The following is a 20,205-nucleotide window of genomic DNA, read 5'->3' on the forward strand; positions in this document are numbered from 1 at the left end:
ACACTATCCCCTGGTGATGTTTCCAGTTATTTGTCTTCTTCAAGCAAATTTTTCCACCTTGTGCCAGCTGTCTCACCCAGCTTCCTTCATGGTGACAGTGGTTGGAATTCTGCTCCTCTCTCCTCCTTCCCCTGTCCTTTGCTCCCTCTGTCCAGGATCTGACCATTAAGTGGTGAACAGCCTAGGGTGTGACGAGTGTGCTGTGGGCGGATGCAGGGTCCAATAGGACCCCAACTGTGCTTTGATAATCAGTATAATCAGTATGTACTGTTTTTACCAGCATTCCTATCCCAGTGTCCTCTCTACCGAAAGAGAGATTGGAAGAGGGTGGCTGTATCAATAAACACATCATTGGAGTGCATCTGAAGTGAGAACAAGGGCATCTTGGGTAAGGCACTCTCTGTACATGGCACTGTATATCCACATACGTGTGTGAGTGTGTGTGGCTCAGACACTTTAAAATGAACTCTCACTCACTGGTGAGTGGAAAATTAGCTTTGGCAGGTGAGGAACTGGGTGACAGCTGAGGAAGCCTGCAGGATATCAGTGTTATCCTTCTACTCTTGCTGTTTGCTGGTATTGCTAACAACATCTCCCCCACCCCAACACCACCATGTTGTGATTAGGTAGAGTGGAAATGACTTGGAAAGGCTCATGTGTGTGGGAGAGTGGTATGGGGATGTTAGAATGGCCTTGTGACCTTCAGAAGCTAGCCATATGCTTTGCAGGTGGGCTGCATTAGGCCAGTTGGGGATTGGCATTTTCCTAACGGCTGTGTGGTTTACATTTCTAGTGGGTAGAAGAAGAGATGGCATTCCAGGGATGAAATCCTAGGAAATTCTGCCATATGGCACAATGTTGGAGGCAGTATGTGCCAGGACTGGGAGACAGGAGACCTGGGTTCCTGGAGTGACTCAAGATTCGCCCTGTAATGCATCAGTTTCTCTAACTGTAAAGTGGGGCAAATAATCCCGCTGCTACCTGCCTGTTGTGAAGGTAAAGTATGTAAAGGCTCTTTGAAACGTCAAGAGTATTGTTCTAAGTGCAAGGCCTGCCTGCCAAGGGAATTTGTCAAGCCTACTGGGAGGCAGCAGTCTGCCTCTGCATCAGTTTCCACAGCCTGTGCTCAGACAGGTACTTAAGCATCTCACACCTATAAATCTCATCTCCTATCTATAGTCAGCAAATAAGGGAAAGGGCAGGCTGATGCTCTGCTTCCGTCTGATCTTCTTACCAACCCCCCTCTGGCCTCCCCTGCTCCCACCCGAGGGGATGATCTCACTGCCCTCCCTCATCTGCTCAGAGCCTATCAGTTTAATTTAACAAGGTTGTGGGAGAGGTTTGATTTAATCAAACCAGTTGCTGTATCCATCCTGCTCAGAGGTCCCTTAGTGTCAACACCAAGGCTCAGATTAGATAGTGACAATTACTTCTTCCCTGGGTATTGCTTCCTCTTCTCTTTCTCTCCCTGGAGGAACAAGGAGGCAGACCAATCTCCTGGGACCTAAGAATAGATGCAGGAGGATCAAAGAAGGGAAACGGGCTCTGGCCTGAGAAAGCCCCTCTCCACGCCTTACATGGCCTTGTTTAAGACTGAGCAACAGCCCACAGGGAAGGGGGGAATAGAGACTGTGAGCAGAGCGCCTCATAAAGGCTCAGGTCGGCCTGAGGATGGAGCCGGGCCACCATGGATGGCCTTCAGAGATAACACCAATTTCCTTTATTGTCAGAACTCTGGGGTGGAGGTTGGGTGGAAGGGTAAGTTAGCTGCATGCTCTACACACTCCAGACCACAAGCATTCATTTCCAGGTTTTCAGCAGCCTGGATTCTGGGGTCTCCGGAGCTGGGAGACAACAGCAACAACAAAAAGGTGAGGCTCCATCCATCTCAGTTTCTGTGGCTCTGTTCTGGGCATGAATGCAGCAGTGACAGGAGGAGCTGCCACCTGAGCCAGGGGTTCGGGAGAGGCTGTGTAGGCGTGAGGTGACTGTAGTGTGTATGTGTGCATACGTGTGTGTACAAATGTCAGTGGCTGGAAGGCAAGGCAGGGGAGCCTCTGGTGCAAAAACCTGAGGGTTTAGGAAGTTTAGAATTCCAGAACAAATGTCCTTTCTTGCCATTTAACCCTTTAATTTCCCTCTCTTTCCAGGAAGTGGGTGCTCAGCACCTCTTGTCCTCTTCAGCAGCAAACGAAAGACAAACACCTCTTGAAGGGGAGCCCCCCTACTTGGGGTGATGGAAATCCTTTTTCCTTTTGCTCATTTGTGTCACATGTTTCCACTGGCTGGCCAACTGACAGGTGCACACCTTCAGGCCCCTTTCAGAGTCCCCTCCCTGCCATTTGTCTCTCACCGAGATATCCAGCAGACCACAAGAGCCGAATATGATTAGCAGAAACCTTTCATGACAGCTCCAAAGAGAATCTCTCAAACGCATATTCTATTGAGTGCATCTCATTGCTGCTGACAGACGGTTTATCAATTAAATTCCACGTTCCCAGTCTTCAGAGATGTCATGAACATCCCTACCTAATAAATCACAGACCCTCAGTTATTGTTAAATGTCCCATCAGTCTCTAATAAACTCCCTGCTGAAAGGGGATGGTTATTTATTATGCTGCCTGGACAAGAATGAATTGGGCCCCTTTCTCAAAAGGAGAAGAGCAAACGTGTAACCTTCCCCCCTAAAGACTGGGGCGGTGGTGTTAAATGGGGGCAATTAATCAAAGTGGGTCTTGGGCAGAGGGGAGTCTGGTCTGGCGCATGAGGGAGGACGGTCCAGGAGTCCTTTCCAAAAGGCAGCCAGGTGACTGCGCAGAGTGCGGGGACTCAGGCTTTGCTACTCCTCCCCGTCCTAATTCCTGTCTGAAAAAGTACTGGATACCGTCAGCCCACAGGCCATCAGACACATATAAAAATGGTTATTGTCCATGTTGGGAGGTGGCCAACTAGGATTGAGCAGGGTCATGAAACAATAAATTCTATCTAGAAGGGCAGACGTTGTTTCTTGATAAACTTGATAAACTTAAGTTTATGAACAGTGCTAATCCACGGACCAGATGAGCTGAAGAATATAGGAGTGAACGTTCGCTTGTGTGGGGAAGGGAACTAAAGCACATGCTCAGTCATGGTTTGCTGGATAAGCAGCACGCAGGTGGCACTGGCACTTGCAAAGCAGCATACCAAAGCTTAAAGACCCAGGAACTGTGAGGTGTAAGAAACAGTGTGTAAAATGGGCCTTGACATTATCTGCCTCTGATGAGATCCCAAACTTAGGTGATGCTGCAAGATCCGCAAGTTAAGATGCAAACTCCTCAGCTTTGCCATTAATCAATCCTCAATCTGCATTTCCAATTGTATTTCTCTTTACTGCTATGTAACACTACACCATTTGGAACAGCATAACACACTCATTTTATATTCCTTATGGTGGCAGATAAGGTGCTCCAAAATGTGGGGACGATACATATCTGCAGCCTCTTTTTTTTGCCTCTGTTCACATTAAAGGACTTACCTTCCCTAAACTACCATGGGTTTTCATGCTTCCACGCCTCTACACAAACTGTTCCCTTTTCTCAGAATATCTTACTGAGACTTGTCTGCCTGGTGAGCTTTCCTTCCACTCCCACTGCCTGATGAACTCCTTTTTCATCCTCAGGATAAGTTGAGTATATCAGTCCCTGCTGCTTTGTGGGACTTGAGCTTTGTCTCTCGGTGCTGCTACCTTAGCAGAAGAGCTGGACTCTAGTGTTTAGGTAAAGAATCATCTTGTGTATACAGTTTTTCTCATAGTTCCATGCATAATTAAGCCATTTTAATTTTGGGTGGGGATGAGGAAGGCATAAAGAAAAAAGCTATTGCTCTCTGAATACCAAAAGCTGTTTTCCTCAATTTCTCAGAAGTTCTCACTCTCTCCCACATGAGAGCCTCACTTTGAGCAACCAAGGCCCTGAAAAATGTCAGTACTGCATATGATTTTACACCAGCTTGTGCTACTTGCATATTCTATGCTTGATCATTTCCCCAGCTGGGTTGTCAACTCTTTTAGGATAGAGGGTGGAAAGAGCCTGGATTTTGCTGTCAGATCTGAATTTCAATCCCATTTATGGCTCTTAAGATTAAGTAATATTCCTCTGAGGAGTTACTTGAGGGCAGCACCTTCAGCATCTGACACATAGAGGGCTTTTAGGATAAAGTCCAGACACTAACCTGGCCTACAGTTCACTGCTGCCTTATTAAAACTCTCTTTCCCCTTTGCAGTCTAAGCTCTTTTAGAATGTGCTATGGTCTTTCTCATCTATTTTCCTGATTTCCCCTCCCCCACCAGAAGGCCACTTCTATTCATTCTTCATATCTTAGTTTAGCTCTTGCTAATGGTGGGATGATGTGTCAGAGATGGTTAGTTGCCTCCAATGTCTTTTCCCCTTCTATAGTAATAGATCTCCTCTCCAACCAGTGCTTAGCTAGCATATGACTGTCCAGAAAAACAGCTACATTTTCCAGGTTTCCTTGCAGGAAGATATGACTATTACTAAGTTCTGGCCAATGTAATGCCAAATAGGAGTGTAACAGCTTTTGAGAGCATTTCTCAAAGGAACCACTGGCATGATGACCTCTGCCCTTTCCACCTTCTATTTTGAGACATCTTCCTTACTGCTGGAATGCAGACATAATGGCTGGAGCTAGAGCAACCATTTGGGGACCAAGACAGAGGTCTGAGTGCCTAGGAACTTTGTGAACCAGAACTTTTATATCAGTCCTACCTCCAGACCTCTCCACAAGGGCAAAATGAACTTCTGTCTTAGGGAAGTAAACTTTTATTTTGGGGTCTTCTTTTCCTTTTTTTTTTTTTTTTTTTTTAAAGAGAGGACCAGTAAGGGGATCTTAACCCTAGGCTTGGTGTTGTCAGCACCACACTCAGCCATTGAGTGAACCGGCCATCCCTATATAGGATCCGAACCCATGGCCTTGGTGTTATCAGCACCATACTCTCCCGAGTGAGCCACGGGCTGGCCCTTGGGATCTTATTTTCAAACAAACCTTATGCTGACTGCTAAGCCTTTCTTGACTCCCTCCACCTAAGGCCACCTGTTTGTGTGCATCTTTCTCTTTGAGAAAAGCCCTGTGTATTTTGTTCCATTTTGTATCTCTAGCACTTGACCGATTTTTATAGTTGGTGTCCAGAAGATTTTTGTAGAAATAATGAATAAAGAGATATTCTGAATTGAATACAAATAATAACATAGCCTACTTTTTGTTGCTTTGAGGATCAAATGAGGAAAAGTGGCTATAAAACCTTAGTTTCTTTCCTTTCTCTCCACATTCCCCCACTGATCCTCACACCCAGGGTGGGCCACCTTACCCCATGCCTTCATTTACATTGTTTTCCTTCCCTATAGGCTGAGAAGCTTCCACTGGAAAATGATTGGACAGGACTATCTGAATCTCAACATCCATTTTGTATACAGGTCTCACTCTCACTTCTTCACAACAATCTCTCCCTCCTGGAAAGTTTTTCCAGGTAGACAGAACAGCATAAACAAAGGCACTGAGGTGTTCCAAACCATGGAGCATTAAGGAATTGGCATAGTTTGGTGTGGTTGGAGGAGGTAAGTGGACTGCTCCATCAGAGAAGAGGCTGGGGTTCCACCGTGATTTATCCTGGGGAAGTCTGGGTGGCAGACACAGTCCAGCTGGTTTCCATATGTATTATTCTCACACCTTACCTAGTTATTAAATGATCTCTTGCCTTTGTGTTGTATCTTTACAACACTAAAAATCACAGTAAACAACATTGCTATAATTTTTAACTACTAAAACTTTTAAAAACTGCTTTGTGTTTTTAGCCAAAGCAATACAATTTATTCGCAATAACATTACTGCAATATTTGTGTCTGTAAAATGTCATAAACAACAAATGCAATAACAGAATGTCTAGACAACTATAAGTGTTTTTTTTTTTTCTGGAAAATCAGTCCTTTTGTTTCTCTTGGGATAAGAGCTGGGTTCTTCAACAGTGATTGTGTAAGTTCTACAGAAACACTGTTGTGTGCATAGAGACCCAGCAGAGATTTTTGAGCAAGAATGTGTCAGCCATTCAATGTTTATTAGGACCACCAAGCACCTGCTGCTGGGCTGGACAGCCTACGGTGACAAAATTCCTGTCCTTGAGAAGCTCATAGTGGTAGGCACAGACATGTACACAAGTAAATAGAACATGGTAAGAGCTAGACAAAGTATTTATAGTATGAAGTGGGAGCCTGCGGTGGGGAATAAAAAAGGGTGTCAAAAGGAGGAGAATCGAAGCTGGACCCAAACAACCTAAGATATCCACTTATGACAGATCACTTCAGTATCTGTGGCTGTGATAGAGAAGAAACTCTGGGCAGGGAGACCATTCAGGAAGTTTTTGCAATTAGATGAAGGGACCTAAAATAGGGCAGATGCTATGGAGCCCAAAGAAGACAAATGGATGAAATATCTGGAGGCAAAATCACCAGCGTTCAGTAAACTGTTAGAAAGTGGGGAAGGACAGAAGGTAGAGTCAAAACTAATTTCCAGGTTTGCGATTTGGGAAAGAGATGGGGTACTATGAGGAAGCCTAGCACCTTTAGTGTCACCCCCCCCCCATCAGTCTCCCTTTCTTCATATAGACAGTTAACATTTTCTCAATGTTTTGTAAATTTCTAAGCAAAGTGCATCTTCAGGACCCCCTTCCAATGGGATTACTGTGCCAAAGTCCCTCCTACATCGTTTGGAATCTGGACCATCACTTTGTGTGTATGTGTGTATGTGAAGGGGGTGGGAGACAATCACCAGGATTGTAATAAAAAGGCAAAGTTGAAGTTGGATACAGAATATCTTTACATTTGAAATTGTGAATAAAATTAGGTTCTAAAGATATTTAAATTTGGACTTCATGACTAAGACTTTGTAATAGGAGCTCATTAATTTGAGCTTCCTATTTGTCAGATTCTGTTTTTCCCACTAGGGATCCGGCAGAGAACAAGACCGAATAGGTTCCTGTCCTCACAGAGTGGGGAGACAGACGATAAACCCATATCACTTCAAGAAGTTATAATAAACAAAGCAGAACAAGGGATTCGAGAATGATGGGAAAGTCGAGGAAGCAGACGAGATGGGGGTGTTCAAGAAAGACCTCTTTGAAAACAAAGACCAACTTGAGAAGGTGATATTTGAGCAGAAATCTGCAGCAAGGGAAGGTGGTAAACACAGCTAGTTGCCCACCCGTGAGATGAGTGGGGCGGAGCAACACACAGAAGACATGTTAAGTTTAAGATGTCTACTAGACAGCTAAATGGAGATGTGAGGAGGGAGATGGATGGGCCAGTCTAGAGTTTAGAGAGAGATGTGAGGGGAGATAGAAACTTGGGAGTTGTTAGTCTAGTTCCGGGTTCCAATGCAACTTGCTCTTATGCGAGCTCAGCGGGTGCCAGGTACCGCGCTGGGGGCCGGGGGCCGGGACCGGGAGATGAGTCGTGGAGCCGTGCTGCAGACAGGCACGTAGCGGCCAGCGTGCTAAGCTCCCGTCTGGCTCTACTCCGGGCGCTCTCCGCGAACACAGACGGACGCGCTCGGGAAGAAGAACCGACGTGCGGGGAGTGACGCGCACTGAGCGCATCACAAAGAGAGCGTTGTGAGGAGAGGGCGGAGGCGCCGGCGGCGGGACTGGCGGGCTCTCCAGAAGCCGGCCGGGAGGCAGGGCCGCGCCCCACCGTGGGCGGGCGGCGCCCTCTACAGGCCGCAGGCGGCAACGCCCCGCTAGCCTCATCCCCTCGCTCGCTCTCCTCTCGCCTTCCTCAGGTCACTGTCTTTCGGTGTTACTCTTCCCGAGTCTCTCTCAGCCTGAGACTTCCGTCCCCTCCCTCCACTTCCAGAAGAGGCGTGTCAGTGTCTTCGCGGGAAGACTGCCCATAAAGTTTTTCCTCTTCTCGTTCCCAGGCTCCCCGCCTCGCCTCAAGTACCGCGAGACCTGGCGGCACGGCTACCATGGCGGCGGCTTTTGAAGCCCCGGCGGCCTTAGCGACAGTGGAGAACGCCATGTCCGCGGAGCGTGTGGCTGCAGAGGTCTCGGCCCCGGCGCCAACGCCCGAGCGCGTGCGGAGCTTGCGGATGGCTCACGACGTCGTTGGCCCGCGGACCCGCACGGGAGACGTGCTGCTGGCAGAGCCGGCGGACTTCGAGTCGCTGCTGCTGTCGCGGCCGGTACTGGACGGGCTGCGAGCGGCCGGCTTCGAGAGGCCCTCGCCCGTGCAGCTCAAGGCCATCCCGCTGGGTCGCTGCGGGCTCGGTGAGGGCGGGGGTCGGGAGAGGTCGGGAGGGCCTGAGGAAGGGGGTCCGGGGGGCGGCGGCGGCGCCCGTGCCCGCGCCGTGGCCCGGGAAGAGCCCCAGGTCGGCCGGCAGTGCGGGGCGCGGCCTGGGGCAAGGCACTGCGCTCATTCGAGCCTCAGTTGACTCTTTGGTAAAACTAAGGCGCACTACTGAATTTGAAGGTAGGTAAGGCCCTTTCCAGCACTGACAAGTGGTTCTAAGTTTGAGAAGGTAAATGGTGGTGGTTCAGGGACCAGGCGTGTTTCTGGATATGGCCTCGTGCGTTTTTGAAAGTCATCTAAAAATGAAGGTGCCATCTAGGTGATTTCTGGAGACCCTTCTAGTTCTCTGATTTCATGTTGGTACCTAAGCTGCTTCACTCAGTACTGACTAGTGGTAGTTTTTTTTTTCTTCCTCAGATTTAATTGTTCAAGCCAAATCTGGCACTGGGAAAACCTGCGTATTCGCCACCATTGCTTTGGACTCTCTTGTTCTTGAAAACTTAAGTACCCAGGTGAGTTTAGCTCAGAGGCCTCAGAAGAGGTTGTGTTATGTGGACTTTACCCCAGGTCAGATAAATACCAGTAGCTCCTCAGAGGTGGAAATGAATTTGATGAATGACTGAGTTAAACCATGTGCAAAGTATGAAAGGACAACAGTCCACCCTTATCTGCGGTTCCACTTTCCTTCTTTTTAGTTACCTGTATTCAACTACAATTGAAAAATTACAGTATTTTGAGAGAGAGAGACCACATTCACATGACTTTTATTACTGTATATTCTTATAATTGTTCTATTTTATTATATTATTGTTGTTAATCTCTTGCTGTGCCTAATTTATAAATTAAACTTTATAGGTATGTATGTGTAGGAAAAAACATTATAAGAGGATACAGGGTTTGGTACTATCCGCGGTTTCATGCATCCACTGTGGGTCTTGGAATGTATCTCCTGTAGATAAGTAGGGACTGCTGTAAAGTAGACATTAAGGTTGTTGAGTGGTGGTGGTGTGGATAGTGACCAAGGATACATTATCAGGGTTTAATGTTTGGAATTTAATATTACCACACCTTAAATAGAACAAGTCTACCATATGTGTCAGTTTTGTCATTACTTGACAGATAGGGATTCTTCTTTTACCTACTAGATTGTGGTGAGACTTAACATTTGGCTTGATTTATGGTAATGTGGTGCTCTGGCTATTGCTGGTAACTGCAGGTGGTTCTTAAAGCTCTGTGAATGTGTCATGTTGATCTCCGATCTTTTGAACTGTCTTTGAATATTTCTAAGATTGCCTTCCCCAAATTAGCAGATTTGGGTTTGGGAATCATTTCTTTAGCAAATATTTTTCGAGCCCATATTACATACAAATAGTATGCCAGGCATTGGGGGATTGAAAGATTAATGAGATATGATTCTCATAGCCTTAGTAGTTATGGCAGACTTTATTTCAAGTTCTCAGTCATTATATCTAATGATGAATCTTCAGCAGTGGTTTTTAATCTGGGATACCCATATTTATCGTCTTGAAAGCTTTTTGAGTCCTATTTTATGTCTACCAAATCCTGGGTGATGCTGCACATAGGAAATTCTTCTCCTTCCTAAGGACTTGGGCTAGTCTGTTGTGGATTAAGATGTATTTGAAATATTGGCTTCTGACAATTTGGCAGCAGGTCAAATGCCAAAACCCTAAAAACATAAATCAAATTCATATTTTTAATTTAAGATCTTTGTGTTATCAAAGTTAAACATATTTTTGTGTGTGTGTCAAAGTAATACATATTCATTTTTGGAAATTGGGGATACTCTGAAAAATAAAGGAGGAGAAGTACCGGAAAACAAAATCTGTAATCTCACCTACCCAGAGAGAAACTGCTATTAACAGTTTTGGCATATTTTTTCCTAGTCTGTTTTTTTTTTTGTTTAAGCAGATTTTCTTTTCATAGTTGAAAACATGTAATTTTACCTTCTCCTCCTCCAGTAGTTATATTGTAAAATTTTTGCTGTGGCTCTCAAGGCCTTTTGTGGTCTAGCCCCTGGAACTAGTTCTCTGACCTCCTTTACTTTCCCCTAATTCTATTCAGTCACATGTTCTTCTTGTTGTTCCTCAAATACACCAAGAATACCCCTACCTTAAGGCCTTTGCATTTGCTGTTTCGTCTTCCCGAAAACACTTCCCCAGGTGTCACACAGCTAGCTCTACTGTGTGGTATACATTTAGGTCTCTGCTCAAATGTTACTTCCTTAGAGGGTCTTTCTTGGTCACCTATTTACAATGACTCCTTCTCATGTCACTTCTTTCTCCTCTCCCTTTTTGATTTTTTTCATCATACTTTTCATTACCTGCCATTACTTATATGTGTTTGTTTACTGTATACCTTCTTTCAAGAATGAGAGTGTCACAAGAGCAAGGGCAGTCTACTGTTAACTGTTTATTCTGCACCAACTAATATGTTGCCTAGCACATAGTCGGTTCTTACTTAGTATTTGTTGAATGAATAACTGAATGACTGAAGTATTTTCCCTTGTCAATAAAAACTCATTATTTTAAATGATGATTTAAATGAAAAGTAGTGCTTAATATAATGAATGTGCCGATCGTATGTATTTATTTCTCTGACTCATTAAAGGTATATTTTATATTTTTTTAGATTTTGATTTTGGCTCCTACAAGAGAAATTGCCGTACAGATACATTCTGTTATCATAGCCATTGGAATCAAAATGGAAGGCTTAGAGTGTCATGTCTTCATTGGAGGGACTCCATTATCACAAGACAAAACCAGACTTAAAAAATGTCATATTGCTGTTGGATCTCCTGGTAAGATGTCAATGCCTGTTGATAACTGGGGCTTTAAGGAACTGAACACTTTTTAATGACAGTAAAGATATGGGAGTCTTTGATAAGTGTGATAATTATTTTGATTAGAAATGAAGAGCCTTAGATTGGTGAGATGTATACACATGACTGAATTACCAGTGGAACTTATGAAATCTTCATTCTTAAGGATGTTTGAGGACACACAGGGGATAGACTTCTGAGAAGAGGAGAGATAAGATGACTTTCAGGAAGCTCTTCTAAGCCATGGGTTGGAATTATTCTTTGGCCTTTATTAATCAATCAGTCATGAATCACTCAGAATCAGAATCTAGCATCCAGTACCTTAGTACTGTAGTTTTTTGATAGGAATGGTGTTTATTTTCCATACTTATTGGTGATGAAATGTGAGGGAAAAATAACAGCTTTAGGTAAGATCTGAACTCAAGATTTCTAATTTGTGGTTTAGTGTGTAAATGTGTAATGAGAGTTGAATCAGGAAGTTCAGCAGTACAACCTGTGAATAAGTAGAGTAAGAACATTGGCTGAGATTTGCACAAATTTGGTACATCATAAATATTTCATTGTGTTTTTATCTGGGATTTAGGCAGAATTAAACAACTCATAGAACTTGACTACTTGAACCCAGGCAGTATACGTCTCTTTATTCTTGATGAAGCAGATAAGCTTTTAGAAGAAGGCAGCTTCCAGGAGCAAATAAAGTAAGAAAAATAAATAACTAACTTGACTATTTAAATCGTGCCCCAAAGTATCTATCTTTAGCTTTTCCAGGTGGAAGTTACTGTCTGAATAATTTCCATGGTATATATTTTTTTCTATTTCACAGTTGGATTTATTCTTCCTTGCCTGCCAGTAAACAAATGTTGGCAGTATCAGCTACTTACCCCGAATTTTTGGCTAATGCTTTGACAAAGTACATGAGAGATCCCACTTTTGTGAGACTAAATCCCAGTGATCCAAGTCTAATAGGTGTGTATGGATTTGGGGTACTTAATATTGTTGGTTTGTTGGTGATATTCTGGAGCTCTACTTTGCCTAGTTTTCTATTTCTGTTTCATAGTTGCTATTAGGATAGAACAAACATAAACATGTTTTAACTGACAACTCTTGACTTCTTTGTAGGTTTGAAGCAGTATTACAAAGTTGTCAATTCATACCCTTTGGCCCATAAGATTTTTGAGGAAAAGGCTCAGCATTTACAGGAACTATTCAGCAGAATTCCATTTAATCAAGCCTTAGTCTTTTCTAATTTGCATAGCAGGTAATGTAACTTTAAAAAAGATCATCTGGGGAACTTGTGAAGTGAAAGGATAGGCATGGGGCAATGTTTGTAAAATTATAACCTTTATGTTACTTTTCATAGAGCACAGCATTTGGCTGATATTCTTTCCTCTAAAGGCTTTCCTTCTGAGTGCATCTCAGGTAAGTTCATCTCTTACTTTAATCTTTGTTCAGTATACTGACTTGAAGCCTCCAAGGTCAGGAAAAAGAAATACCAGTTCATGAGTTGTCTTGTGAGTGTGAAGTTATACAGAGCCTTCAGAGTAAAGGAAATTTCAAGCTTATTTTTCATTGGAATTTGATGTATCAGTATACTTGTTTTTTAAGGAGTAACTTGGAATAAAGTAAAAAATTAGAAAACTAATATTCAAAAAGACTTAATTAGAATCTCTTTGAGTTATATCCATGAAGAACTTAATTCTATAAAAGTTTGCCTTTTTTGTCTTAAGAGAAAGATATTTTCTTTCTTTACATAATTATTGTTAAAATGCTAAAAATTGCTAACTGAATTGACTGTTTTTTGGTCTTGTGGAAGGATGTGATTGAATTCTTGCCATAAAGTTAAATTGTTACAGTGAGCTCAATAGGAATAAAAGATTTAAAGGACTTTTTGATCATAAGGGTCCTTTTAGAGTTTTGTTTTGTTTGGTATCTCAGCTTAGTTTTTAACCTGCTAGCTTGAGCTTGTTTTGTCATGGTATATCACAAGATAACAGGGAAACTACTTTCTAATGGACCAATATTTTGACTATAGATTACACTTCAACACCAAATTTATAAACAGCTGATTAAAGCAATTTTATTTTTCTAAGAATTGTTTGTTATACTTCATATGTAACTCTGCACATATAACGTAATATCTGCAGGCATAGCATGGTCACCATTTAAAATTGATTTTTGAATTTCAAGTTGACAGCCCAAACTATATTTGAAAAGATTCTGACTTTAGATTTTAACCCAGATTTGCACAGAAGGACAGAATTAACTATGGTTGGTGTATTCAAAGTGTTAAGACTAGGAGTTAGGATTTCTGCTTTTTGCAGATTTGATAAATATGCATTAGCTTAGCTTTTATATGACTTTCTTTTTGGGCCTTTTTAGGTAACATGAATCAGAATCAACGTCTTGATGCTATGGCTAAACTGAAGCAGTTTCACTGCAGAGTCCTCATTTCCACAGATTTGGTAAATTTCCTTTTTAGTTTGTGTGACTAATCCATTTTGACGTATGTTCTATTATCAGATGTACGAATTTCATTTGTTATTTTGTGTGGGTATATCTAACAAGAATACCAGAAGATAATTATTTTTACAGTGCTGGGGAAAATGCTTTTTTAAAAATGTTTTTAATATTTTGATTTTTGTTCTTGAAATTAGTCATTAGGAATGAATTTCCTTTTCTTCTGCTCCTAAATATCCTCCTGTTCTTAATTTGGCTCTTGGTTATACTAGAAGACTATCGTGTGCATTGATAGCTATGCTACAGTAAATGCAAAGAGCTAATTGCTATCTTCTCCAATTCAAGACTTCCCGTGGGATTGATGCTGAGAAGGTGAATCTGGTTGTAAATCTGGATGTACCATTGGACTGGGAGACATATATGCATCGGATTGGCAGAGCCGGCCGTTTTGGTAAGAATTAAGAAAAAAAAAAAAAAAAAAAAGGAAATTTTGAGTTTTTTTTTTTTTTAAAGATGACCGGTAAGGGAATCTTATCCCTTGACTTGGTGTTGTCAGCACCACACTCTCCCAAGGGAGCTAACCGGCCATCCCTATATAGGGATCCGAACCCATGGCCTTGGTGTTATCAGCACCCCACTCTCCCAAGTGAGTCACAGGTCAGCCCTTGAGTTTTGTTTTTAAGGGAAGGAATCTGTAATATGATAGGTAGACTTGGAATGCATTTATTTGAAAATGATTTACTATCTAACTTTCTCTATGCTTTAGGTACATTGGGACTGACAGTGACCTACTGTTGCCGGGGAGAAGAAGAAAATATGATGATGAAAATTGCCCAGAAATGTAATATCAACCTTCTCCATTTACCAGGTAAATTTTTTTTCCCTTATTGTCACGTAGAAGTAATACCAGGTACATTTTGTCTGTTTCATTTTGCTGTCAGACTAATAATTTTAGTGGTGAGTGGTGATGGGCCATATAAAGAGTACTTGTGATATGTTGGGTACTGTTCCCAGTACTGTTTGCATGTTAACTAATTTTATTCTTACCACAGTCCTATGAGGTATGTACTATTTTGTGGATGAGGACATTTAGGCATGGAGAGATTAAGTAAAGATGATACAGCTAATAATAAGTAGGAGGGAGAGGATTGAAAGCTAACTACTGGCACATGAATTACTATTATAGTAGCTCAGTTTTTTGGTTAGTGGTTTTGCAATTCGATTTTATTCTTTGATATAAGGAGGGATATTACCTTTTTAAAGTTGCTGTGAAGGTAATTCTTGCCATATTCTCCTTTGTCACCATGGGGAAGGAACAGCATCTTTAATATGAATACTCTTTGGAAAAATCTGAGTGAAGTGTTTTTCTTTTGATTTTAGTGAGTCATTTGTTATGCTTTATTATTTTTTAATTTTTTATTTTGTTTTATTTTTGGGCAGCTGGCCATTACAGGGATCAAACCCTGGACCTTGGTGTTAGCACCACACACTAACCAACTGAGCTAAGTGGCCAGCCTCCTTCATGCTGCTGTTTAAGTGCCATCTTGGACACAGTGCATGTTTGAAATTATTAATGCTCTCTTAAAAAAATCAAAGAACCCTAAAAAATTCTTGGGTGAAAATATGATTTTATATGTATATCAAATATACACTTTAGATATTGTATATATATGCATATAGGGATACATATAAATGAATATATACATATACAGTATATACCTGACCTTGTAGAATATGGGATATGTAGTTATTGAATAAATATAACTGAGTATTTTACTGATTTTTTATTTAATTTCTTTGGTTATTTTCCAAAGGTAGATTAAGCACAAATGTGGGAGTCCTTTGGATTCTAGTGGTTTTGGCTTGGTAATAACTCATTTTATGATCTTTCACAAATCTCTTTAATTGCCCTAATCTTAATGTCCTGATTTGTAAAACATTTTAGAGTAGATGGTCTTTAGGTTCAGTATCAGTTCTAAAATGGTATATTCTCTCTATGTGTGGGTCTTTTTGTCATCTGATGTGGAAAAAAAATTGAAAATTGTTAGAAGAGGGTTTAGACTTACCACTTTTGTATGATTCAATATCATAGTGCCTAGAGATAAAAATAAACTTTGTCTTTGAATACTGGAAAATGATATATTTGGATTTTTATGTAACAGAGCCCTGAAATCATGAGAATGATATTGATGTTGTTAGATCTGTATTGGACTGGGAACTTGTCTGTCAACAGACTGTTATATAAGTTGCCTGGGGCAAGACTAGGAGTGAAATTGACCTGAATGAGGGATCTTCAAAAAGTTCATAGAAAGATTCGTATTGTCCTTTATTTCTATTTTGTCCACTAATTTTTTGAAGTACTCATAAGCATAGGCAAGCAAGGGATATCCTGAGTAGGAATCAGAGTTTTAGTTGTAGAATCTGTTCAGTAAAGGATCAAGAGCCTCCACTGAAGAGTCTAGACCTCAGGGATTTAGTGGGTACAGATACATAGAGCATAAACAGCAACACCAGACAGGCAAGATCTTTGTAAAGCAGGGTCTCAGTATATCTTGTCTGCCTAAGGTGAAAATTGATCACACTTTGAGAAGGTCTGAGGGTACAGGTAGAAGCAAATTGTCAACACCTGGATGGAACAGGAAATTTAGAGGGTCAAAGCCAGAAATTTTTAAAAAAAATTAGAAGTATCATTGGGTATCACAGATGTTTTCACACTCATCTAGCTTTTTTTTCCTTATAGAGGTTTCTCTCCGCTGTTAATGGTGGTGATTTCTCCCTATTGAAGTGTTGGATGGCAGATTTAATTGGGTACAGAGTTGCAGTTGTAGTATTTCCTAGTTGATAAGCTTTGGGGAACAAATGTCTTGTTTTGCTATTAGCAGTAGTGAGCTAAAGGGGAAGGACTAGGGAGAGGGAGGAGAGAAAAGATAGGAGAATTGTTGCAGACTGTACATCACTCCTAGAGTAAGCTCTTTGAGTGGGGGTGAGGAGAGAGATTACGTGTGAGTATGGGGTGGGTGTAATATATTTCTTAGGCAAATTTCTTTATTGCAGGATTGCTTAGGTCTTTTAAAATGTTAATATAAATCTTAAACTTGTTTGTGTATTATTTGCATATTTTGTTTCTCTCTCTCTCTCTCTTTTTTTTTTTTGGTACTGGCCGGTAAGGGTATCCAAACCCTTGTCCTCAGAGTTACAAGGCAGCTCTCTAACCAACTGACCTAATCGGCCAGCCCATGCATATTTTGTTTCTAAAACTTATTTGACCATGTAAAACTTTATGAAATCATTAGAAAATGCTGGTCTAAAGTAGCTTGAGAATTTTAATACTTTTTTCTTCCTTTTATGTAGATCCCATTCCTGCTGGTTTGATGGAAGAATGTTTGGATTGGGATGTGGAGGTTAAAGCTGCTGTGCATACATATGGCTTAGAAAGTGTACCTACCCAACCCCTAAAAAAGCAAATTCAAAAAATAGAGAGAACCTTTCAAACTCAGAAAGCTCATGGTAACCACATGGCTTCCTCTAGAAATACTTCTTTATCTACACTATCAGTCAGATCAAAAAATAATACCAAACAAAAGCTTCCTGTGAAAAGCCAGTCAGAGTATAGAATCATGGAAAAAGCAGTGCCACCAAAAGAACTGGACTGTGCCATACAATTGGAAGAGCAAATGAAGAATTCTGTTCAGACCCCTGTTGAAAACCCTACCAATAGTCAGTACCAAGTCCAAGAAGGTTTACCTGTGTCACTCCCCCAAATTCCTTGTCTCTCTTCCTTTAAGGTCCAACAGCCCTGTACTTTAACTTTTGCAGAATTGGTAGAGGATTATGAACACTATATTAAAGAGGGGTTAGAGAAACCTGTGGAAATCATCAGACACTACGCAGGTCCTGGGGATCAGGCTGTGAATCCTCAAAATGGTTTTGTGAGAAATAGAGTTTCTGAAGAGAGAGTACAGATGTTGGCAAGTAGTAGTCAATCTGGAGACTCTGAGAGTGACAGTGATTCTTATAGCTCGAGGACTTCTTCCCAGAGTAAAGGAGATAAGTCATACTTAGAAGGCTCTTCTGATACTCAGTTGAAAGACTCTGAATCTACTTCTGTGAATGGTCATATCTCTTTGCAACAACCTCTGAATGGAAATGACACCCCCATTCTGGAAGAATATCAAGGATCACATGAAATCCAGATAAAGTCAAGGCACAAAGAGGTGGCTAACCAGAGAGCTAAGCAGAACCGGAGAAACCTACCCAGGCGGTCTTCCTATCGATTGCATACAGAACCCCAGGAAGATGGTTGGTATGACTGTCACAGGGAAACACCTTCGAGTTGTTCTGATACCTATCAGGATTATGAGGATTACTGGAGAGCTTACTACAGGGCATGGCACGAATATTATGCTGCTGCTTCTCAGTCATATTATTGGAATGCTCAGAGACATCCAAGTTGGATGGCAGCCTATCACATGAATACCATTTATCTACAAGAAATGATGCGAGGTAACCAGTGATTATAGGATATACCTGCGACCATCAGGAACCAGGAACAAGAGATATCTTTGGATATCCATCCTCAACCTATAGTAAAGTGGCATACAGTGGTATTTTTGAAGAACTTGAAATGATTTGAGGTTTTCCACTGGGCACATCTATTTTTCAGGTTGTTTTGATTTAGGCCAGTTATAGTATCCTTTTTTTTTTTTAAAGAAACTTCATCAGATTCTTGAAAAAGAATTTCTGGGACAGAGCTGAAGGTCCCAGGGTGCCATTTTCTATAAGCTGTTCCCTACAGAAACTTCTCAAAAGATGACATATATACCACTGCTTACTTAAAATAAAGACAATTGTGATTTGAAAAGTAATGTTAGTTTATTTCTTTACAAATGGCTTGGGTTGCGTTTCCATAGAGATATTCTTATGGAAATTTGTAGCATGGTAGATTAGATCAGAAAATCTTTTCAGTTTAGGCAGGAAGGAATATTTAAACATCACTTTAGACTTTCCCAAAGGTACTTGATTTGATGCTATTTACTTCCAGTAATATTTGTTTCCAGTAAAAACAAATTTAGCTTGTTTATTGTTCATCTTTTGAATGTCTTTTATTCTTGAGATTGTGAATGCTCTTCACATTTTACTGTGTATTAAATAGCTAAGGGTCATTAGTGGCTGTCTTATTTATATAGCTCAGGTAGAGGAGCAGGTCTTCATCTTTGTTGGTTCTTGCATCCTTTTGTGGATCTGATGAAAGCTATAGGTTGACCCAAGAAGACTTCTCATTCTGTAAACACAGAATTGTGACTAATTTCAAAGGGTTCATAGACCCTTTGAAGCCCATCCATGGAACTCAGGTTAATTGACCTGCTCTGCTGGTAGGTTGAGGGAAAGATCTAGCTCTAGGTTTTAAGTACTCTGTTCAGACTCTTCTCACAGTGTGTTCTAATCTTGTGTCTTATAGAAAATTTTCTTCAGTTTTTACCTCTAATGCTGAGATCCAAAGGGAGCTGTCGTTTTTCTGACATGATGCATCTACAAATTATGATTTAGAATAATGTAATTGGAGGTTAAATATTCTTTCCTTTTTTCTCTGGCAGTGCTTCTATAATTAAGCTTTTGGTTTCCAAGCTTCCTGTGAACTAGATTTTTGGTGAGAACCCCTTATGTATAGAGATGTGTATTTACTTTTTTAAAAGGAAAGTTCTTTCCTGTGTACATACTTGTCTAGGCAGAATAAACACTTTTTTCCCCAGGGCTGTCAGCAAACACCCACAGACATTATCATTTACTGTCCAACACCCACATAACACAATCTTAAGCTCCTGTTTCACTTGGATTACTGTCATTTGGGTTGGGCAATGATAGGCTTTACTTAAATATATCAGTACTATATATGTATTGCCAAGTTAGAATGAATTAACGCTGTGGATAGCAAATCCATAATTAGATCCAGAATTTACTTATTAAGAAGTACTTATTAAGAAGTAGAGATTTTAATTATACATTTGAATAAGATCCTGTCATTGTTATATAATTGAACTTACCTCTTTTCTACCCCTTCCCCCACAATGCAACCAAGTTCACAGTTTGTCATTGCTAGGGGATTTTAATTAGGATACTGCTGCATCTTAATTAGAGAAGAGGTTACCCATTAGTCTTGAAATTAATTGGGTTCTGTCTTCAGATTTGTCATTTTGTGTTTGCTTTTTTTTCCGTAGAAAAATAAGCTGGAGGTGAGCATATGCATAACATATGAAAATATTAATTGCTTCAATTTTCATAAGCATTTACCAGGAAAATTTCAGCTGTTATCCTCCCAAATAAGAGGTAGTTATAGTGGTGGATGCGGAAGGAATCTGCTGCTATTTGTGCGTGACTTACCTTTGTGTGGAAAAGATTTTTTTCTTTGGAATTGTCAGTCTAGGTGCATGTCCACATAATGTTAGGAACCATAGATAGGTTTAAGGTAAATACTCAAGGATGTTCTGTGATATAGTGAAAAGAGTACTTGTCCTGGTTGAGACTTTACTCCTACCTCCTTTTGAACCTTGTATTGGTCATTTAACCTCAGTTTTTTTC

General features: G+C 41.0%; 1 protein-coding gene and 1 long non-coding RNA gene across 2 annotated transcripts; both read left to right on the forward strand.

The window, feature by feature from the left end:
* The first annotated feature begins 287 nt into the window (after nucleotides 1-287).
* Nucleotides 288-1,873, forward strand: LOC134382968 (uncharacterized). The gene is made up of 3 exons (XR_010024166.1): nucleotides 288-388; nucleotides 794-996; nucleotides 1,811-1,873. It is a non-coding gene; the product is annotated as an uncharacterized LOC134382968 (long non-coding RNA).
* Nucleotides 1,874-7,999: 6,126 nt separating this feature from the next.
* On the forward strand, nucleotides 8,000-18,469 carry DDX20 (DEAD-box helicase 20). The gene is made up of 11 exons (XM_063105100.1): nucleotides 8,000-8,311; nucleotides 8,751-8,845; nucleotides 10,983-11,151; nucleotides 11,756-11,870; nucleotides 11,996-12,138; nucleotides 12,292-12,430; nucleotides 12,533-12,591; nucleotides 13,552-13,634; nucleotides 13,975-14,080; nucleotides 14,396-14,497; nucleotides 16,981-18,469. The coding sequence occupies exons 1-11, from the start codon at nucleotides 8,011-8,013 to the stop codon at nucleotides 18,141-18,143; spliced, it is 2,475 nt and encodes an 824-aa protein (XP_062961170.1). The 5' UTR covers nucleotides 8,000-8,010; the 3' UTR covers nucleotides 18,144-18,469.
* The last annotated feature ends 1,736 nt before the right edge of the window (nucleotides 18,470-20,205 follow it).

The sequence above is a fragment of the Cynocephalus volans genome, chromosome 8, assembly GCF_027409185.1.
Source record: "Cynocephalus volans isolate mCynVol1 chromosome 8, mCynVol1.pri, whole genome shotgun sequence".
NCBI classification, from domain to species: Eukaryota; Metazoa; Chordata; class Mammalia; order Dermoptera; family Cynocephalidae; genus Cynocephalus; species Cynocephalus volans.